Source organism: Sapajus apella, unplaced genomic scaffold, assembly GCF_009761245.1.
Source record: "Sapajus apella isolate SASKATOON/1434 unplaced genomic scaffold, GSC_monkey_1.0 scaffold1, whole genome shotgun sequence".
In the NCBI taxonomy this organism is placed as follows: domain Eukaryota; kingdom Metazoa; phylum Chordata; class Mammalia; order Primates; family Cebidae; genus Sapajus; species Sapajus apella.
In genome coordinates, this window is record NW_022436941.1 from 87,607,367 (window position 1) to 87,631,150 (window position 23,784).

At 38.1% G+C, this 23,784-nt stretch overlaps 1 protein-coding gene and 1 long non-coding RNA gene across 2 annotated transcripts in view; both read left to right on the top strand.

Moving 5' to 3' along the window:
- The first annotated feature begins 408 nt into the window (after positions 1–408).
- EMB (embigin) overlaps positions 409–23,784 on the top strand; it is a 48,665-nt gene continuing 25,289 nt past the window's right edge. The window contains exons 1-2 of the mRNA XM_032281112.1: positions 409–759; positions 12,026–12,115. Coding sequence (XP_032137003.1) covers positions 645–759; positions 12,026–12,115 — 205 coding nt within the window. The 5' untranslated portion in view covers positions 409–644. The remainder of the gene's footprint in view (positions 760–12,025; positions 12,116–23,784) is intronic.
- LOC116553668 lies at positions 15,751–20,484 on the top strand. Its single transcript, XR_004269860.1, has 2 exons — positions 15,751–18,043; positions 18,537–20,484. It is a non-coding gene; the product is annotated as an uncharacterized LOC116553668 (long non-coding RNA).

Here is a 23,784-nt window from a genome sequence, read left to right on the forward strand (position 1 = left end):
TGCCACCACAGGTTGGAGAGACGTGAGTCCTCTGTGGTCGCCGGCATAATAAAAATGACCCTGCAAATCTGGCATACTTTTGTCTTGTGATAACTTTCTACATTCGGTCAAATACAACACACTTATCTCTTAACTTTTGCTTGCTCTGCTTCTGTAAAAATTTGCTTCAGCCAAGCTCTCCTTCCCCTCCTTTAACGCAGGTATAAAAAGAAACAAAGCCCATTCTACGGGTCCAAGAGAATTTTGAGCGTTAGACCAGAGGTCGCTGGCAAATAAAGGACTCCTGACTCAGTCTCAAAATGTGGCGCTTTCCTTCAACTAGCTCAGGTACAGCATCACCTGCCCAAGCTCTCTCCCTAGCAGAGAGTGCGGAGGCCGGAGAGGCCGCCGGGAGGTGGAACGCACATCCGGCCCGCCAGCAGCCGGCTGAGGGCTGCATAATTGATGGCGGGCCGGGCGCCGAGAGAGCGTCTCCGGGGAGTGGGCAAGGCGGCCGGGCCCCTCCCATTCCGCCTTTTCTCCAGCGTCCTGTCCGCGGCACTGGCAGCGGGCGCTGGGCCACCGGCGAGTGTGCGCAGGGACTCCGGGCACCTGCGAGCCGTGGGAGCAGCCTCCACCGGGGCCGAGGCGGAACCCCCGGCGCCATGCGCGCCCTCTCCGGCCGGCTGGGGGCCAGGGCGCCTACACCCCGGCTGCTCTTGCTCCTCCAGTGCCTTCTCGCCACCGCGCGCCCAAGCTCGGCCGACGACAGTGCCCCAGGTGTGATGGGTACAGCGGCGGGGTGTAGAGGGCAAAGGGCGCGCAGAAAGGGGCGCCCTCGGCTCGGGTCCTCGCGGGCGGAGGGCATCGCCGGCGCGCGGGGCAAGGGTGGCGGGGAGAGGCGCGGGGATGGTGGCTAGGGCGGGTGGCTACAGGCGGCGGCGGCGGCCTCCCATTGGCTACGCTGTGTCACCTAAGCTGAACCCTGGAACCAGGGCGATTCGCTCTCCTGCGCTCTTTGGGGCGAGTCTTGAACAAACAGCGCCAGGCTAGTGGGGTGTGTAGGTAATAGGGCAGAGTCTGGTTTTTCCTCGGAAGAGGGCGGTGGGGTGTGTGGGTGGATGCGGGAGCCAGCTAGCGACTTGGCTTGTGCAAATGTGCCATGAATTTTGAAAGCCACTTTTCCGCAAGGCCTACTCCCTTCTCTTGAATGAGAGTAAGGCTAGAGTATCACCTCCTTCCCTCCTCTTGGGCCGTGGGTTGGCTTTGAGGATGTTTTCTTTTAGAGCTGAGAGGGGGAAAAAAGCCATCATAATCAACCAACCAGCCAACTAAAGACCCGCAACTTACAGGATAATGTGTGTGTATCTTCATTTTACACTGTGGTCTTTGCAGGCAAAATTGTGTTTGATTGTTACATGTTTTATTGTTTGTTTAAGACAGTTTGACAGAGGGATTAAATGCAAAACATTACCAAAGCCAACACGAAAGTTGCCATTTTCCCTTCACTTGTTTATAATTACTGTTCATGTTGAAAGGATTCCATCCAACCTATTGCAGATTTCTGTGTCATAAATGTTAGCAGCCAGTAAGGAAAATAAAACGCCACCACCTCTCAAGCTGGTAAATACTGGCCATCAGTAACTAAAATTGGGACATTATTCTGCATAAAGTTTTCGAACTTTCATAGGAATTTATTTTCATGGGCTTATAATATATGGAATTTTTGTTACACACCATAGAGAGGGAAGGATAATCAAAAAGTAAGACAATAAATTTATATAAATACCTTTTAAAAGGTCTAGTTGTTAAGAACTTGGACAGAACATCTTGGGTTGCTTCAGTCCTAAATTTCCGTGCACCACATCTCTTTTTCCATTGTACCATTTATAAAGGATTGTCGGGAATCCCAGCACTTTTGGATGGTGAGGTAGGACGGCTGGAGTCCAGGAGTTCAAGACCATCCTGGGCAACATAGCAAAACCCCTTCTCTATAAAAAATTTTAACAAGTGCGGTTGTGGTTGTGGTGATGTACACCTGTAGTCTCAGGTACTTGGGACGCCGAGGTAGAAAGATTGCTTCTGCCCAAAAGTTTGAGGCTGTAGTGAGGTATGATGGTGATGGTGCCACCCTGACATAGCAAAACTGTCAAAATAAATACCTGAAAGAAAAGAGGGAGAGAGAGAAACAGAATTGTGCAGGACATTTTTTCCCCTTCTGGGTATCCTCAACTCTTCTATCCCTGGTTCACCTCAGAGTATTGCAGTTCTGAGAACAAAAGCATTCTGGATTCATTGTAGAACTGATTCTCCACTTGTCTGTATGTCAGAATCACCAGAGAGCTTGAAAAATCCTGATGCCTGGATCTTGCCCTACAATACTCTGGTTCATTTGGCTTGGGATTCAGTGTGGGCGTTAAGAGTTTTAACACCTCCCCATGTAGCTTTACCCATGGGATTCTAAGCCAGTTGAAAACCACAGCTTTAAAATGATATGGCCTAGAGAGCACACTGTTAGGTAGATACTTATTCCATAGGCATCAGGTTTAAGTTGATTGGCAGAGCAGAGCTCTAAAGAGAAAAAAAAGATAGGAACAAATGAAAGTGGAATAAACGAAGGTGTAAATCAATAAGATGAATGGGGAAGGGTATGTTCCTGTATGTGTATGGTATAACTTCTGTCCTTTTAGCTCCACTTAAGCTAAAATTGTGGAATAATGTACAAGACAAAAGTTATGAAGTTAGCATCGAATTTAAGTCAGAATTAAAAATTGTCTTAAATTTTAGGAAACAAGCTGACAGTGTTTTCTAGATTCTGTATTGATCTCTGTGAAATTCAGTTTTCTCTTTGCCAAAGACTATTGTGAGATTTACTGGATAGTTTTTACCTAGATGCATACAACTACATACTTGGACATAGGTTTTCTGTTAACCTAAGACTTTGAGCCAAATGTTAATAATAAGAATAGTTATAAATAGTATAGTATAGCCCCATGAGTTAGCTTTTTTTAGTCTCAGCTAAAAAAAAAAGAATTGTCAGGATATTTTTCTCCCTTCTCGGTATCCCCAATTCTATCCCTGATTCACCTTTCAACATTTACCTCAGAGTATTGCAGTTCTGAGAACCCCTGCACTCCTGGGGGATTCTCACTCTGTCACTCAGGCTGGAGGGCAGAGGCACATTCATGGCTCACTGCAGCCTTGACCTTCTGGGCTCAAGATGAAGAAATTGAGGCTTAGGTTAAGTAATTGCCCAAGTACACATATTTATTTAAGTAGCAGAGCAGGAAATTTGACATTGGTCAATCCAGTGCCTGTTTTCTTAAACACAGTGCTTAGACACAATATCCAGTTGTCTCTCTGAGCTAATTGGAAATGTCTATGAAAATTGAGAACTACTGACAGAAGAGCATGTGTGTCTAAATGTCTGATTTGCACTGAATGATGTGTTGACACTGCTTGGGTCCTGGAATAAAATTAGGTACAGGGATTCCTTTAAAGTTTTTTGATTAAATAAGAAATATTTATCATTTTAAATGATTCTTTTAACTTCCAGAGGATGTGGCTTTTGCAATCCCTTTATGAACCCCCTTCCCTACTGGCCCCTCACCCCAAACAGCAGCTTTCTAGTAATAAATATTTTTGAAACAAATATTCAAGCACCCACATATGTCTGACATTGGTTAGTCCATATCTCAGTAGAACACACTAGCAGTTTTTATCTTTAATTAATTAATTAATTTATTTATTTGAGACGGAATTTCACTCTTGTTGCCCAGGCTAGAGTGCAATGGCGTGATCTTGGCTCACCACAGCCTCCGCCTCCCAGGTTCAAGCAATTCTCTTGCCTCAGCCTCCCAAGTAGCTCGGATTATACGCATGTGCCACCACGCCTGGCTAATTTTGTATTTTTTAGTAGAGATGGGGTTTCTCCGTGTTGGCTAGGCTGGTTTCCAACTCCCGACCTGAGGTGATCCACCTGCCTCGGCCTCCCAAAGTGCTAGGATAACAGGCATGAGCCATTGCGCCTGGCTGTTTTTACCTTTAAAGACATTTAAACTGGTTAAAGGAAACAGATTAACCATAAGCCTACATTTATTTATTTATTTAACTTTTTGAGACAGGCTCTCACTCTGTCACTCAGGCTGGAGTGAAGAGGCACACTCATAGCTCACTGTAGCCTTGACCTCTGGGCTCAAGGGATCCTCCCACTTCAGCCTTCTGCATGGCTGGGACTACACACTCGGCTAATTTTTGTAATTTTTTTTGTAGAGATGGGGTTTCGTCATGTTGTCTAGGCTGGCCCTGAACTCCTAAGCTCAAGCGATCCTCCTGCCTTGACCTCTCAAGATGCTGGAGCTGCTGTGCCCAGCCTAAGTCTACCTTTCTTAGCAATGTTTCTGAGACATCAGAATTTTTACCTGAAATTTATCATCATGATAAAATTATATATTCAAAACATTTGCTAAGAATTAGGGCAACTTACTGTTTCTCATCTTCTGTCACCCTCACTTCCTTTCTTCCTTCCCCCTCTCATCTTTCCCTCAAATGAGGCAGTATCCGTGTGAATACATGACATTAAATCTCTATCTCTTTATTTATGTCTATATCTATAGGTATATAGATTTAAACAAGTATATGTGTCAATATATGTATGATGAATATATACGCATATCATATACATATATTTATGTGATATACATTATAAGTTGTTTGTGTGTATGAATGTGTGCACATGTATTCTTAGCAGTGATTTCCAGTAGTGATGTATATACTTAGCACACAGAGCTTGGATTCTATATACCATTCTTTACTAAGAGTAACCAAAGCTTCTTGGAGAAATGGCTGATTTCAGGGCCAGAGAGGGAAAGTAGCAGGTAAGCGTAGAACATCTTGTGCGAGAAAGCAATGAAGTTCTCAAAGAATAATGAGTTATGTCAAAAAGATACAGGAGCTGACATGAAGGGGTTTCCCACTGGACAAATCTGGGACAAATTTGAGCATCAAAATAAATAATAATATTAGTGGATTATAACACATTTAATAATATGGGGATTCATGAGTACCAGCCGATGTAAATTAAAAAATGAATCAATGAAAAGTTTGATGAGGTACAAAGTATTAAAGATTGAAAGTAACTCTTCAGAATATGCTTATTAATATCAAGGGAAAGAGAGTAACTTCCTGGTGGAGAAGCTTGGCAGATAGCACTTTGATCAAAGACCAAAAAATGGCGTGCCATAGGAGAGGATCTGGTGAGAAGAGCACAGCATCACCTCTGTGATGTTCCTGCCAAAGGTGCCTGCCTCAAATGTAATCATATTACAGCTGAACTGTTTTGGAATTTAAAAAAGTGTTAAGGTTATGAGAGTCAGAAGAGACTGTAACGGTTTCAGAGTGAAGCCACAGTGGAGAGAAGTGGCAGCCAATGATGGCAATATGTGATTCTGAGCTGGAATCTTTTGTTACCAAGTGTAATATAGGGACTTTTTCTTTTTTGAAACAGATTGGGGATGGTGCTGCATATACATTCATTTCCTGATTTTAATGACTGTATTGGGATGAATGGGGAATGTCCTTTGTAGGAAATAGATGGCAGTGTTTTAAAGGGGCATAAAACATGAGATCAGGCGGGTGGATCACGAGGTCAAGAGATCGAGACCATCCTGGTCACATGGTAAAACCCCGTCTCTACTAAAAATACAAAAATTAGCTGGGCATGGTGGCGCACGCCTGTAGTCCCAGCTACTCGGGAGGCTGAGGCAGGAGAATTGCTTGAACCCAGGAGACGGAGGTTGCGGTGAGCCGAGATCGCGCCATTGCACTCCAGCCTGGGTAACAAGAGCGAAACTCCGTCTCAAAAAAAAAAAAAAAACATGAGATCAGAAACTTACTCTTACGTGGTTCAGAGGAAAAAATGTTCTGTTCTTGAAATGTTTCTGCTACTTTGAGATTGCTTGAAAAGAAATGAAAAAAAAAATAGTTTACCTGAGAAAGCTTTGGTTTACATAGGCATTCAACTAAAACAATAGTTGAGAAATCTGTTAATGTTCTTAGGTATCATTTTCCAAAGGCATATGTCCCCACCAACAGAAACAAATCATATGTGTTGAGGCTATTTGTCCTAGAGTGTAATCTTTTGACATTAGCTTTGTACAGCTGGTTTCATACATTGCACAATATAACGTGAACGTTAGAAATTAACAACTTATGACATACATACCAATGTAGGAGAACAAACTTCACAGCACTTTGCTAAAAATAAACTGTACTCTTAGTAAAAATTGCCACTATTTAAACATAGAATATCTCAAATAATATTAGTACAGAAATAATGAATGTTATCTTTAAGGAGTTGTTATTCTTTTCTTTGAAAATACCATTTTCCTGGCATTTTTGAAGTTACTAAGGTTATCGTACTAATGTGTCCCTAATCCCAAACCAGAAGCTTTTAATAGCCTTACACTTATGTACTTCTGAGAACCTGAAGGGGAATTTAGATACCTCATTTGACTGATTTGGAAGCCCAAAGTGCTTCTGTAACTTAGCCAAGAGCAATGAGATAGCTAATGGGCTTCATGTGGTTTTTCATCATAAAAGGTCCTCAAAATAGGCCCCTCGCATGAGGGTGTTCTTGGGAGGGAAGGGTGGCAAAAAATGCTCACACTTTAAAGTGTCTGCACCTAAACTATGCAGATCAGAAATTTAGGGCCACAGGGCCATTAGAAGATTATTAAGAATCATCATCACATTGAAGAATCAGGGTTGCCAATCTATCTGTTCAAAATCAGGGTTTTTCAACTTTGGCACTATTGACATTTTGGGCTGGATAATTCTTTGTCATGTCAAGCTGTTATTCTAAAATGTTTAGCAGCATCCCTGGCCTCTACATATGTGGTGAGTGAATTGCACACCCCAAAAAGATATGTTTAAGGTCTGATCTTTGGTACCTGTGATAGTGACCTTATTTGGGAGTAGGGTCTTTGCAGATGTAATGAACTAAAATAAGGTCATTCTAGATTAGGGTTAGCCCTAAACCTAATGACCGTGGTCTTTATAAAAGAAATGACAGGGCTATTTGGACATAGAGACAGAGACATACACAGAAGGAAGATGATCATGTGAAGACAGAGGCAGGTGTTGGATTGATACTGCTACCACCAGCCAAGGAATGCCAAGGTTGCCAGCCACTCCCAGATTCGAGGAAGAGGCAAGGAAGGATTCTTCACCAGAGAGTTCGGGGGAGGGTGGCCCTGACAGTACCTTGATTTCCTCTTCTGGCCTCTGGAACTGTGAAAAATACACTTCTGTTGTTTTTGCCACCAAATTTGTAGTCATTTGTTATGGCACCTAATTTGTGGTAATTTGTTATGGAAACTAACTTAACCTACCAAATAAGTGTAGTAATCTTTCCCCAGTTGTGACAAAGCAAAATGCTTTCAGACATTGGCAATTGTCCCCTGTGGGGCAAAACTTTCTGCAGTTGAGAGCCACTGAACGAAATAGAACTGTTATTGACTAGCCCAACGATTGAAACATTTAACAAATTTATATTCTTTAGAAAGAACAGAAATCTTAGTTATTAACTTTTGGGTTTTTATTTTTTAATAAGCTTTTATTTGGCATAGGTTTTACTAAAGTATCTTAGTGACCCATGGAGAGGTGATTGGAAACATGAGAATTTCCACGTTGTCTTTTTTGAAATGTGTATTATTGCCAAAATTATATTTTTGAAAAAATATCAATTTATTTCCATTCTTATACCATCTGGTTTTTAAAATAGTTGTACAGGAATGGTAAAACTGTGCATTGTGCTTGTCAGTAGGCCTCTAAAAAAAACTTGACCATAAAGGCTTCTTGTCTAGTAGTTTCCACACTATGCAGAAAATTTCAAGAGTTCGAGTTCTCTATGTGGACTATTATCTGTCCCTGACTTGGAAAGACTGACTTATAAATGTCCCCATCAGGGGAACTAAATTTTTTTGGCAAGCCTTTTTGTTTTTCTTCTTTTTTGGATGAATCTCTGGAGTATGATTTCCAGGACTCAGAGGTGCCTTATTTCCTTTCTCTTCTTTCTGCTGCATTTATGGACAGGGGATAGGGATACTCTGTTCCTAAAACCCAGAATTCTCCGTATGTTGTATATAATCAGTATTTTACTTAGTAATTAGGTACTTTAAAGCTAAGATTTAACCATATCATTGCTTAAGTGGCCTTTACAATTTGGCATGGGATCACATGGTTATTTATAATATTGCTTCCATGAAGAAATACATTCTTATTTCCAAATCTCTATTTTATAAATAATATAGAATATTCATTCCTAATAGTGCTTTTGTAATTGAGTTGCATATTTATAATGCTGTATATCAGAATGTCAAAATTATGATTTATTATTAAGTACTGCATGTTGATAGCAATCAGTATAGAGATAAGAAAGATAAATAATATTTATTTTAATAGTAGTTGCTTCTTACACTTTTTTTGGAATGAAGTTCAGACCTTTTCAATATTTTAACATACAATAAAGGAATTTGGGGAGCTTTAGAGAGAATGTTTATTTTTAATCAGAGATGTAGTTGCATTTATTTCCAGATTTAAAAAAGCTAATCTTAAGATCCATGAAGTTTTCTGGTGTTACTTATTTTTCTTCCCAATTTACTTCAATTAAATGAAGCCCTCACAATGAAATATGTGAAAATGTTACCTTAATATCTTTAAGTAGAATTGTAACATGTTTATTTCACTTGAAAGTGTTAATGGAATAAATTATAAGCCCTTCTAGCAGCATATATTTTAACATATATGAAAAACATTTAAGTAGAGACAATTTTGCTGTTTCACATAACATTATAACAGGTGAAAAATAAGATGTTACTCAATTCTTTGATGCAATAGTCTCATGCCTCATCTGCCCTGCAAAGGGAGAAAAAAAGCCTTTTAATCTCTGAAGCAGCTATTTGATGTTACTCTTTCATGTTGACATTTTTGCCTCTACCTGTAAAAGAATGCTACATGGATATGTTCCAGTAATGATTAAGGAAGGGTGAGTTTGATAACTTGAGAAATGCATGTTATGATCTTGGCATCATCACTCACATTTATACAACTTTTCTTATCTTCATTTTTTTCCTTATCAGATGAGGTTTACAGTGGAGACATATTTTCAAAGCACTGAGCTGGGCATATGGCATTTGGAAACCCTAAGTAACAAGTCAGTGACAGAACTTGGATTAAGACCCGAAATTCCTTCCTCTCCATTTTATACTTCTTTTTGTGGCTCAGCTAATCCTTTTAGGGAAGTATTCAAACCACATCTGCCTCAGTCTCCAGCCAATTTGTTTTAAACCCCAATGTTAGCTGAATGAATCTCCTGCTAGCTGTCCTCCAACGGAAAGTAATAAGGTTTACATTCTCACTTTTTTGGTTAAAAAATATTTTGTGTAAACAAAGAACTTCTTTTACGGTCCTAATATCTATAGGCTGCCCTGCTTTTCCACTCAAGGTGTTTCTGTATATTGCCTCTTTAAGGGACTTTTCCCAAGGCAAAAACCACACAGCAGTTATACATGTTCTTTTGCACTTGGGGCTTATTCAGTGGAAACTAGAGCTGGATCAAAATTAATGCCCTGAAGGGAATATGAAGTTAAGGCAGGGCTGGTGTTTGGTTTATGGATATCTGATTGTATTTTTAGTATGTGAGCCAGCAAGTGGAAATGGCCTCAACAGCTAGTATATTCTGGAAATACGCAGACTTCTCTACCTCTGGAATCTTGTTTTCTTCCTTTCCTCTTCCTTCAACTGCCATCAGCTTAGACTCTGCCAAAGCCAAACTTAGACTCCTTTTCTCTCCTTGTTCTAACACAGGTCCTGGTTGAGCCCATCCGTGACAAGCGCTAGTGATCAGTAAGGGAGAATAGCCCCAGCCTTGGAGCTCAACTTCCTGGAATTATCTTCACTCTTCTTCCACCTCCAGGCCCAGGCTTCACACTTTAGCTCATGTTCCAATTTGTATAAAATATACTGGCTAGTTATAGTCAATACTGTGCATTAGTGGGTGCTGCTCTGAAATTTTAATAATTCTCAATCTCAAGTTGTGGGCCTAAACCCCGACTATTATGATCCATATGGCCCACGTTTGGCCAGCTTCATATTCCCTCTCAGCATCAAGTGTGCATCAGTTACTGTATATACTCACTTAAGTGGCACAGGAATAAGAATAACATAATTTTTTTTTTTTTTGGTTTATGTCACTCCTATACTGATACTGTAAACAATAATAATAAGTGATGCTGGAAATCTCAAAAAGGTTATGGGCTTGTTTCAGGGATAAAGAGTATAGTAAGACCCCTTAAGATTGTATCCTGCTCTGTAGTGGGGTATGCCTGGAGAGGAAATCAAAGATACCAGAGCTTATGTTTTGCAGACTTCACAGAACAGATGATATAGTAGAATAGCTGTTTCCTTCTCATCCACCGCCTCCTGGCTTCCTGTTTATAAGTGAATAGCATCCGCCTTGATCTTCCTGAAATATTTTGTCATTAATGTAACCCCTAAGTATGCTATCCCCAAGAATGGAAACAAGAAATTTTCATCAGGAAAATAACATTTATGGGAGCCTTTTGTTTAAGCTGTATGTGTGTTGGGCCGGGGTGAAGTGGGCACAGTGGTGGTGGTGAGGGAGTTAGGGACGAGGGAGAAAGAGAAGAGGGGGTGATGAGAGGAGAGGAAGAATGTGAGAATATTAGCTAAATAGGAATGAATGAATGAACGAATGAATGAATATTGGATGTGGGTGGAGGAAAGATTTTGTATACTTGATAACCCAGTGAGAAACTCAGGACATATTTTTCCTATATAATCACTGTCAGAGGGTAGTCTGATTCAAAATGTTATTTAAGAATTTTTTTTATGAGAAAGTGCATTGCAACTTCCAAAGCTGTTTTAGAGGTGATTAAACCATAGAAGAGTTAGGTTCTACTAGATACATTATTCTATTAGGCAATATTGTAAAAGCCATGTTCTAAAGCTAAAGTAACAAAAGTGATCACTAATTTTGATAACATTTTCCATACATATAAGAAAATGAAAGAACTAGAAATCTAATCTTGTACTAGAAATAACTTTCTGAGCAGATTATTTAAAAAACATGCAATAAAAACGACTCAGGTTTCATTTAAATTAAATGGGATTTAATTTAAATAATGCAGCCAAGTTTACAGTAACAAGCCTCATCCCCCGCTTCTCTGACTTGTTTGCTAGAGTTGAGTAGTTTCCTGGGAGGTAAGGTCTGGTACTCTAAAGTAAAAGGACAGTAGGCCTTGTAAAAAAAAAATAAAGTAGCTTCGAAGAGAGTGAGAGAGGTGGAAATAGAAACCTTGCTTCTTTAATGCAAGTTTTCAAAAAAGGAGAGAGAAGTGACAGAGGCAGAGGAAACCGGAATTTAGGTGTCAGAGGGCATGCCTCTTGGTAACCATAGCTGCCTCTTGGTAACCATAGCTGGAAAACAAATAGCAGTCCAAACTTGCCCGTAAGCTATTTTCTCTTCTCTGTCCCCTGGTGCCCAGTGCTATCTCTTTTTTTATTTAATACACTATATTAAGGTTTGCCTGTCACTGTTTCTTCTCTCATCTTCTCTCTCTACCTCTTCATCTCTCATCTTTTCTCTCTACCTTTCCATTTTCTGGTTCTCTCATCTAATTCCTCGATATCTCACTGAATTCCTTGGTATCTTCAGTTTATTTATGTTTTGTAAATAAACTATAATTGTAGTATAAAAATGGAAGATTTTATTTTAAAAAAAAGCCATCTAATGTAAGTCTGTAGGGATTTTTAGGTTGAAAAAGAACAAAAAAATCAGAATTTTTTTCACATTTAATAGCCTAATATAGCTCTAAATTTCTTTGAAGTATATAAGACTGAGCTTCCTGAAAACACTATTTTTCATTAATAGTTCACAACAGTGTTTTAGCTGTTGCAAAGTAGTTTTTTAGATAGTCATTTAGCCTTGGTAAGAGTGTGTGATCATTTGTTCTTTCTCTTATAGATTCAACTTTTACAAGTCCACCTGTCAGAGAAGAAATGTTGGAAAGATATTCTAACTTTTCCTTGGAGAGTCATAACATATCACTGACTGGTAAGTTTATCATGTTTCAAATAATGCAATCCCAAAATAAGGGTTTTAACAATTTTTCTTAAACAAAGCTACTACATTTTGCTTTGTGAAGTGGTAATCACTGTTTACCGCCTGGTGGGAGAAACATAACAGTAGTGTGCTGGGAATCAGTGTGGTGAGGACCTTGTGCACAATGGAGGCCAATGTTCCAGACATGCTGCGGCCAAGAATGGCTTCCCAGAAAACGGATACCTGAGAAAAGGGAGAATCAATTTTGATTTGCAGATACTCTTACGTTTTCATTAATTCCTGCTGGCACATCCATTACATCACTCTAGGTCAAGAAGATAATTTGTGTATCTATTGGAAAACCTTTAGCCAGAGACATTAAAAATGATATCAAATGAGTCAATGTGCTAAGGAAAAGCAAGAAAGGGACTCCAAAATTAAACACAGCCCTGCTTTCTCTGCCTTTTCTTTCACAGTTTTGGTTCCAGTGTTTCCAAAGTAATCTTAGTTTTTTAAAGTCCTAAGAATCATTAATCTGTTTTAGTAACAATATTAAAATTGTATATTTAGAATTTAAAATATCACAGTCCTATCTGTTAAATTAATCATTAATCATTAGATTTTTAAATTAATCATTAGATTTTAAATTAATCATTATATTTTTCCAAATACACCTTCAGTTTTTAACTGTCCTCTAGTCTTGTGAACTGTTTATTTCTGTTTAATATGAATAGAAGGTGTGTGTGTGTGTGTGTGCATGAGTGTGCATGCACCTGTGTGTTTCTCAATCTGATAACAATGGAATGTTTGCATTAAGCTTTTTGGCAGAGCATTTTTGTGTCTTTTTGCAGCTTTTTTTTCCCCAGATGTCCCTATTCCAATGCATGGAGTTCATTCTTGTAAAAAAATAATTAAAACATTCCTCCATTCTTTTACTTTTTGCATGTTCTAGTTGTTGGTTGCCTCTGTTAGGATGAAATGTTTCTTTAAGAGACTCATGTGAGAAAGCAATTTGCACATTCTTTAACCAGCCTGGCAATGTTGTCATCAGGGCACCCCTTACTTAACCAGTACAGCTGGGGCCTGGAAACAAAGGGTCAACGCTCAGGGCAGGAGCAAGAAATAGACTTGTAATTGATTCTAGGCTGGTTATTTACTTAACCTGTTTGGAGGGTTTAACTCCTATTCTTTTATTCTAAATAGTGCTACTTAAAGCAGTATTCCCACTGTTAGAAAGAGACTAATGGTTTGCAATTGGACCCATTACTTATCTCTGCCTTGGCTTGATCAAACTTTAGTCTGGCTTTTTTCTTCCTTACAGATCCCGGAAACGTGGCTTGCCCTAAGGCTGAGCAAACATTAAAATGAAGAACATCTTGATAATTGGCTGACTGCAGCCTGATCATGCTGTCTGTGTACACTTTCTCATTTGCCCAATTTCCCTAAAAAGTTCCTGCTTGTCTGCTTATCCTTCTCTATATTGAAAAGTAGCCTTTTTCTGTTTACTTTTGGGATGCTTGCAGATCTTAAGTTTGGAGCTTTGTCCCTATTGCAGTAGTCTTTTTAAAAATAATGTCTTCTGGATGGGCACGGTGGCTCACGCCTGTAATCTCAGCACTTTGGGAGGCCGAGGAGGGTGGATCACTTGATGTCAGGAGTTAAAGACCAGCCTGGCCAACATGGCAAAACCTGTCTCTACTAAAAATACAAAAATTAGCTGGCATGGTGGTAGATGCCTGTAGTCCCAGCTACTCAGGAGGCTGAGGCAGGAGAATCACTTGAACCCAGGAGATGGAGGTTGCAGTGAGCCAAGGTTGAGCCATTGTGCTCCAGCCTAGGGAACAGAGCAAGACTCTGTCAAATAATAATAATAATAAAAATGTCTTCATTTAAGTTTGGATTTGTTTTTGGCAAAAGGAAATATTTGACATTAAGTTGGAAACATTAGATCTCAGAGTTGGGCACTGAATGGTTAAATTTCCATGTAGGTTATTACTCTAGTTGCCTTCCCATCAAAAAGTTTGGTCTTAGAAACTCCTTTACTGAACTATAGAATTTAAATTTGAAGATATATTAATAATTTTGAGTTTCAAGGTAAAATAAAAATATAGAGATGAATCTCTAAACAAAATGTTTTATTTGGTAGAACAGAATTGCAGTTCAGTGCATACACAGAGAAGGGAATGGTCTTTGGTATGACTGAAAAAAACAAAAAGAAGCTTAGGGGTTTTATTAGAGAGAAATGTTATATATTGTTTTGGAAGAAAACTCTTTCTCACTAGCAAAGTTTTTAGAAGCTGACAAGCTCTGAAGTGCTTGTGGTGGGTAAATTAGTCTTAGAGTCATGGCAGTTTGTTTCAGAACCTGTGAAGTATGATCTTCAAGTCATACCAGGTCATTTCAGCAGCTGGTTTGCATTATTAGCCCTGGGCAGGTGCTTTGCGTTCCAAGTGCTTTTTTGTTTTTGTTTTTGCTTTTCCTTTTTTATTGGGTCTCTGAACTCTTAATTTAGTTAGATATGACAAGATAATTCCAATTCCTGTTTATCCATTTTCACCTTATGAATCATAGATTTTCTTCTTATGGCTGATATTAAGATTTTTAACCTACTATGTGTAAATGGAGTGTTTTCATATTTTCGTAACATTGTTTGATATGTATCAACATTGATTTTATCATTATTTATGTTTGTCTTTAAACAATATTTACGACATTTCTATTTGTTACTTACTGTTTTCTCTTTCTCTCGGGCCATTGTAGAAGTTAATCTCTCTATTAGGATAAAATGTTTCTTGTAGAGAGATTCAAATACAGTATGTTAATTGTAAATTTTGGAATTTGGTCAGGCTCCTGACACACGTACTTACCCAAAGGTTCTTGACACTGGAAAACGTATGGATTCTTGTGCCTAGGAGAATGAAGACATGACTTTTTATTCATAAAAGCTTTGTTGTTTACTTATTTAATATTTTTGAAATATTGCTATTTATTTAACAAACTTATGATGTTGACTGTGTATCATATATGAATTTCTAAATAACTTAATTAATTCTTATAACAGCTCTATGAGGTGGGTACTGTTACTATTTGTAATTTGCAGGTGAGGAAAGAGAGGCAAAAGGGATGAAGTGAACTGATGAGGATCGCAGGCCTTGAGTAGGAGCTTACGGTTTTAAATGTAGGCAGCTTGGTGCCTGGTCTGTGCTACTAACCGTTATGTTTTTCAGCCTTTCTTAATGCCCAGTTACTTATTTCTTTTAACAAAATTATTAAATTAATTGTATTTATTTTAAAAATAATGACATCAGTTTTGAAATGATGTAGTAAAAACCTACAGAAATAAGCTATTTTAATTGCTTTATTACTAAATAGGTTAGTTTTAGAAATTCATTTACTACTTGCAATCCCAGCACTTTGGGAGGCCAAGGCGGGTGGATCACCTGAGAGGAGTTTGAGACCAGCCTGACCAACATAGCGAAACCCCATCTCTACAAAAAACACAAAAATCAGACAGGCATGGTGGCAGGCACCTGCATTTCCATCTATCTGGGAGGCTGTGGCAGGAGAATTGCTTGAGCCTGGGAGGTAGAAGTTGCATTGAACCGAGATTACACCATTGTACTCCAGCCTGGGTGACAGAGCAGGAATCCATCTCCCAAAAAAAAAAAAAAAAAAAAGAAAGAAATTGCATTTTGCTTAATCATAAATTTGTGAAAGTAATTGACTTGACTGAAACTAAAAGTATTTTTTCTGCTTTCTGGTGTTTTAAAACCAACCTTTTGATAATGGACTATTTTTATATCACTGTACTTAATTTTCCAGTGTCCATAGAATTTGGAATTCATTGTATTACCACAATATATTTCTATTTTTGGTTTTTTCCTCTCTGTGTATTAGGGTTTAGTTTCTCAATCAGTGTTATAGTTTAACTTAAGAGATCGAAATAAAAAGAAATAGCCGACAGTTTCCTTGACCAGCCTGTTCACGTTGGAATCACCTCTCCTGTGTTGACCCATGGCACATTTTATTTACATGTTGAGATGTGAGCAGCTGTCCTGCAAGGTTCTTGTGAGCCAAGGAGGTAATATATGCAGACATTAGAGGTAAGGCACAAGGTAAGATTTGGGAAGATTAGTCAACATAAGGAAAGACAACCACATTGCCTGAAGCTAGGCCTGCAAGAGATCTAGGTTAGCACCACTTAGATTTTAGGGGCAGGTGACTGAGAAGATTGAGAAGAAAAGAAGAAAATACTTTATTGCAGAGGAGATTATAGCATGACTCCAGTGAGCTGAAAATGTTATGATATTTTTCAGAGGCACTCATCAAATCTGATATGTAGGCTGTTGATGTACAGAGAAAAAATATTGAGACCTACCTAGCATTCATAGAGAGTCAGAGAAAGAAAAGATGGAAGAGGGATCTACTCATAGCAACACAAGTGGCAATGGCTGTGATAGGCTTTTGTTCTATATCAGGTTTCTTTTATTATTATTATTATTATTAGCAGGGATATTGATGGTTGGGGCTGGATGATGCTTGGTTGTAGAAGGTTGTTTGCAGCATTGTAGGTTATGTAACAGCATTCCTAGCCTTTACTAACTAGATCTGAGTAGCACCTGCTAAGTTGGGACAGCTGGATATGTCTCTAGATATTGCCAAACATTCCCTGGGGGAACAAAATTGTCCCCACTTGAAAATTACCCCTGCTGTTCTATATATTAAAAACGAGAGCCCTGCACATGTTTCCCATCCCCTTATCATGAGAAGACACGTGACTTAATAATCTTGTGATTAATATTTAATAAAGAATCTCACCATGAAGTTACATGATGGTGCTGAATCACAGGCACAGGACCTCACACCCTGTAAGTGGGACCTGTCTCTTCCCTCCCTTCTACTGGTATTCAATAAGAATGGAGCCAAAAGCCACATCTTCAATAAAGCACATAACAGAGAAGCATGTATGTTCCTACTTCTCTGATATGTATTTACTGTTTTCTGTTAATTTTTAATTCTGTAATTAATAATGAGTTCAGTATTAAAAATATTAAAACATTATTTTCAGCATTAGAGTAAATTAGAGAATCTGAAAACCCTCCTGCCATACCTACAAATATCTAAAATATAGTAAACATTCTTTTAACTACATAGCTATGTACACAAAAGTAAAGAGTTTCTATTGACCAAAACTGGTGCTCAGGGCCTGAAACCCATGAAGTGATATTGTGTTAGATTTCCCGTGTTTGTTGCCAAGATCCTTGAGTTTTAAGAGCCACAATAATATAAAAAACAAAGCCTTGAATTCATGCAAGCAGGAGAGTTGGAACTGAAAACCTCCAGAAAACTGATCCTTCCTAGGCTATAAATGTAATGAAAGGTTTGATTTAGGGAAGAAAGTCAGCAGACAGCACCAGATGACAAGTTGGCTTCTTTCTTTTAAAATTTTATTAGGCATTAAAACCAAAAGATTCCCAGCATTACCTTCCAATTAAAAATAATGTTAATAAAAATAATTTTAAAACAAAAAACCTCCAAACCCCCAAAGATTTACCTTATTATTGAAAGACATGGGCCTATACTTAACAGTTTAAATTGTAAGTTTACATTAACTCTATTATACTGTACAGGAGCCTCTGAGCTGAGAAATTACACAAAAATGACCCTGGCAGGTAGTACTTCCACAGGAAAGCAATTAAAAGCCCTCTGTAGAAGAACGCATTGTCCATCTTGGCGACATAATCCCAACTGTTACATGTCTCAACGTGTCACAAGACAAAAATATAAAAAACAAACATGCAGTCCCTAACAGAGCTAAGGAGCAGTAAATTAGACATTCCAGAGCTTCAAATTATAGAAATACCAGGAAAGCCATAAAAGAAGAAATATTAAAAACATGAGAAATGAATATTATATTATTTTTAAAAAAAGACAAAGTAGGTTTTGTAAAGTTTATTCTCTGTAGGTTTAAAAATGAGGAAACTGAAGCCAGCACAAGAAAATTAGATGCCAATTTATTCAGCTCCCGGGCGAGGTTCTGTGGTCCCGGGGAGAGGGGCCAGGAAAGTTGTGCCTGACTCCTCTCAGGAGTGGGGTTTTATAGAGGGGGAAGGTGTTCGATTAGATTTGGAGAAACAGGATGTGGACGGGGTGAGGTGCTATTGGTAGGTAGGTGGGATTTCCGGTGAGTGGGCTAAGTGCTGAGTGCAGAGGGGATTTCCAAGGGTGGGGTTAGGTGCCGAGTGCAGAGGGGATTTCCAAGGCTGGCTAGGTGCTGAGTGCAGAGGGGATTTCCAAGGGTGGGGTTAGGTGCTGAGTGCAGAGGGGATTTCCAAGGTGGAGCTAGATGATGGGCATATTCTGATAATGTAATTTTCCAGCGCGGAGGGAGATGGACGTATTTGAACTCCCGGCCAGGCAACCAGCCTTACAGGTTTCAAAAATATCCAAATATAACTCCAGGAGATGAAATAAAAAACCTGACTGATGAGGTTCAAGTCTCATTGAGTTACCCACCATTTCTATCTCTGTTCTCTCTTTTCCAATGCTAAACTCTGTTCAGTGTGTTCATTTCCCATGCTGTGTGTATGTGTGCATCCATAAAAACTATGTAGTATTGTTTGTATTCTTTAGTGTTAGTGGTATTAGTCCATATATATTGTTCTGAAAATTAATTTTTATCATTCAACATTAGTTTTTGGAGATGTAGCCATATTGCATATGGATCTAGCTTGTTTTTTCTTTTTTCACTTGTATGCACAGTATAAATATACCAGCTTACTTATACATTTTTTTCCTTAGTGGACCATAGTTGGCTTATGTATTTTTTGTTATAAACCATGTTGCAAGGGACTCCCTACGTTTATCTCTCAGCGCATAATTGCGAATGTTTCTCTATGATAAATACCACAAAGTAGAATTTCTGAGTTAGAAATTACGCACATCTTTATTTTAATATATACCTCCATATTGCCCTTTAAAATATCACGACAGTTGGCCCCTTCCCCTGATCCACATATTAGGCTTATATTTTACTTTTTGAAGAGGTAAGCATAAATTTTGGATACTGAATTTTTACTTTTTATAGAAGTTGCAAATATTTTTTCCCACTTGCCTTTAAACTTGTATGCGGTGCTTTTTAGTTGTGAAGAAGTTTTATTATATGTTTTCTCCTATTATTTGTATACTTTTCCACCTTTTGCTTTTTAACCCATATGTGATATAGTTTTATATTTTGTATGTGATAAGGAACTAATTTTGTGGTTATTGTTTTGTACTGTTAGCCAGCATCTCAACACTCTCTAAAAGAATAGTTCTCCTTTTTCTGATAGTTTTGAAATATCACTGTAATTATATTTCGGCTCCCATACTCTGTTCTGTTTCTCTACTCTTTCATTGTTTTACAAAGTTATTAAAGTATTTCCCAAAGCAAGAAGTACATTTTACTTTGTAACCTGATGCACCATTCACGCACATGTGAAACAAAACATTCCTCAAATGACACCCACACCTAATATGCTTATTATATTCTGATAATTTCTTTTATTCCAATCCATTAATAAACAAATCTGGTGATAACTATTAAGTTGATTTCCTGATCCACTAATAGATTTTGGCTTGCAGTCTGAAAAGTTTGACCTGTTAATTCATTAATTTTAATTCATTAATTTCTTGGCATTTTGTGATATTAAGATGTTAGTATTATTTTTAAAACATTGTATCTTTTTATCTCTGTTCTTTTTTAAGAAACAGATTTTCTTTCTTGGAGTTTAATTCTTTCACATACACTTTAAAATTGGGTTTCGTAAAAAGTGCTTTTGGAATTTGACTGATTCTTCACTTACTCTTTAGATTTATTTTGGAGAAAATTAATATTTTTATGCTATTACCATCTACGATTTAGATCTCATTTGATTTAGAGTGTCTATTGCACTTAATTAAACTTAATTGTAATTTATTTTTGAGTTATACATCCCCTGCTGGATTAATACTTTTAAAATCACCTCTGTATCACATATAGCATATAAAAATATTAACAAATTTATTTGAGACAATGAATGAGTCAACTGTGTGAGACAAGAACTTCTTATACATTTCTTGCATATCTCCTAAAGTACTTTCTGCCTAGAATTCCTCATATAATTGATGAGGCAGAATTTTAATATGCTTGAACCTTCAGTCTAAGGCAAGGTGCCTTATCTGTCTACAGATGTGATTCTGCATTGTAAACCCTCTATTCCAGGAGCCAGTTGCATTATTACAACCACTTCAACAAAAATTTATTGAAAGCCCGGTTTACAATGATGAACATGGCAGACTTCCCTTTCTGCCACCCCCCCCCGTGTCATACAGTTTATGTTTTAATGGGGAGAGACAATGAATAAATAAGAAAACAAATTAATATAAAAAATTAATACAAAAGGTAATACCAGACGGTGCCAAATGCCAGGAAGTATATAAAGGAAGTGTGATAGAGTCTGTTGCTAACAGTGTGTCCGGTTAGAGGAGCCTTTTTTGCAGAGGAGGTGTGTGACCTGAAACAGTCAGTCTCTTGGGGTATGTACCAAAATGCATGTACTGACTCCCTGAGTGTCTGCATGGTTAGCACCTTAGAAGTTGGTACCATGAGACATAAATCTCAAGGACTGGCATCGTGGATATAAGACTAAATCTCAAGGACTGGCATCAAGGTGTAGGCACCTGCAGTTTGGAGAAGATCATTACCAAGGTAGCAGGCCATGCTCTCAGTTTACATTAGGTATTTATGAGCCCTCATCTTGATCTGATGTGTCCTGAGGCTGGTGTTTACCTCTTCTTTGACGAAATCCAGTTACCCTTATTTTATTTTTTAAGTGCAGGGGTACATGTGCAGGATATGCAGATTTGTTACATAGATAAACGTTTTCCATGGTGGTTTGCTGCACCTATTAATCCATCACCTAGGCATTGAGCCCAGCACACATTAGCCCTTTTCCCTAATGCTCTGCACCCCCCCACCCTCCCTCAGCAGGCCCCAGTGTATGTTGTTCCTCTCCCTGTGTCCATATGTTCTTATTGTTCAGCTCCCACTTTCAAGTAAGAACATGCAGTGTTTTGGTTTTCTGTTACTGTGTTAGTTTGCTGTAGATAATGGCTTCCAGCGTCATCCATGCCCCTGCAAAGGACATGATCTTGTTCCTTTTTATGGCTGTATAGTATTCCATGGTGTATGTGTACCACATTTTCTTTATCCAGTCTATCACTGATGAGCATTTGGGTTAATTCCATGTCTTTGCTATTGTGAATAGTGCTGCAATGAACATATGTGTGCATGTATCACTTTTAAATCCTTTGTTCCCTGGGATGTAACATGATGGGGAAGGAAGTTGGAAGGATGAAGAGGCCAATCTTGAATGCTTTCCACACCCTTTTCAGTCTTCACTAATTGTAACATTTTTTTTTTACCAGTTTTATATAGTATCTGTGTGTGTGTGTGTATGTTTGTGTGTGTGTGTGTGTGTGTGTGTGTGTGTGTGTATTGGTGGGTGGAGGTTCTGTTTAAGTTTTTCTCTGATTTATTTCTAAAACAGTTCTGGTACTAAAATAATTTTGAAATTAGAATTTGAAACTAGAATTTCAAAATTATCATTAGAATAACCCATCTCAAAATTTAAATGATTTTTGTACTGGGGAATCAAATGATGTGACATTTTCATGTGCTGTCCCTTTCTTCCATTATATTGAAGTGGATATGTGCAAAATGGTTCAAAATAAATGAAACTTTTTATCAGGGTAGAGAAGGCAGAAATTAGATATAAAGATCAACGGCAAATTGTTATGGCATGAGATGATGATTTTGATTTGTAAATATAGAAGAGATGTAGAAAAATACTAAATGTGTGATTTATAGCTCCAAGAACAGGAGGGCAGAACTGGCCATGGAGGGGAGCATACAGGGCCAGGGAATGGCTGTTCTGAGTCCTAGACTGCTACCTCAGCCTGGATCTTGCCCCTGACCTCGGGCATTGCCTTTCAGATGTACTGAACAGGTACTATGATTACCACTTTCCAGAATTTATTCTGAGGACCAAATATTATATGTTCTGGATATTTGTGAGCTGCCAAGTGACATAAGTGCTATGTAATTTTAATCAAATGGACGGAGTGCATAAATGAAGTATCTGGTGTAAATCTTGATAGGCGTATATGGATTAGGTTAATGATCTCAAGCCCAGAAACAGTCTATAGCCAGTTAAGCAGGAAATAATTTATTGAATAAAGGACTTTGGCTAGCAGAATTGATGAGAAGATTGGAAATCAAGTTCTGGCAATGCCAAGGACCTCAGGTGACAGATAGCAAGGATTACTGGAATAGTCTGCTTAAGATATATCTGTTGGCACTGGACTCTTGATGTGAGGGCCTGGCATAAAGGCACATAACATATTTTTAGTAAAATTGTTGAATGAATGGATAAATGAAAAACATGTGGTAAGTGTTCAGTAAATAAGTGTTAAATGAGTGAGTGAAGGAATAATGAGGTACAGTCACTGCTAGACACTTGCCATTGCTATTGTGATTAATTTTTCAGTCCTACCTAGGTCCTTAACTCCCTGCCTCTAATTTTAAAGCCTTGACAAGGAGGTAATAATTAAATTGGCCAAATTCTAGCGCTCAGCTGGGCAGAGAGAAGAAATACCTGTTCTTAAGTTTCTGCAGTGAGTGAGTGCTTTGCCTATCACCAAACCGTATACGGATGGGAAGAGTGTTCAGATTCTGATTGTCTAAAAGTGGGATCAATGACCACTGCTATAGTGTTGGATTAACTTTGTGTTAATTATTTGGAAACAGAGGCAACAAATGTATTTTGTTACTAAAACAGTGTAACCATTTGTTTCCTGTAACGGATGCAAACAATAGATGCAATGTTGTTCACTATGTTGTAGAAAAATATATTTAATTATTATATTATTACCCAATATTATTGCCTCAAATTAAATACTACATTATTGCAACAAGAGACATGCAATTCTGGAATGCAAATAGAATTATTTTCATTTTTCTTTGAAATGATGTTAAATCAGTTTAGAAAGAAGAAAAATAACCATTACGTGATTTAATTGCTGGTACTAACTGAAGTGGAGGAAAACAGTGACTAACAGAAGCTTTGTTTAGTAAAATTCCACCAGCATCTCCTGTTAAATAATTTTAACACATTTTCCAAAATATTGCTAAACCTTTGATGAATTATTTTGGAAAACCTAGCTTCATTTGTGTAGAAGCCATTCACATTTTGTGATATTTCTTTTGAGGATGCCTGTGTTAAAAAAAAGATTCTAAAAGTTTGAAAATAGGCTTGGCTCATTTTTCATAGGTCTTGAGGGAGTCTCTAGGAAGTACTTGGAGATTTTATATACATATAAAAAAGTGTATCAAAGTGTATATATACTACTCTTTACTTAAGTTGGGTTTTTATCATTTCAGGTTTCTCTGTGCACATTGGTGATTTCACATTTTAAGTTTATGGGATTCAGGAAGCACATGTGTTTTAGGCTGTATCACACTGGTATTGCACTAATCAGATAGCATGTAAATAACTTGTTGATAGGATCAGTTAATAAACGATCATGATTCTTCATTCAATATGAGACAATTTGGGAAAGAGGTGAAATTACAAGAATCAGGGAATAGTATTGTGTTTTAT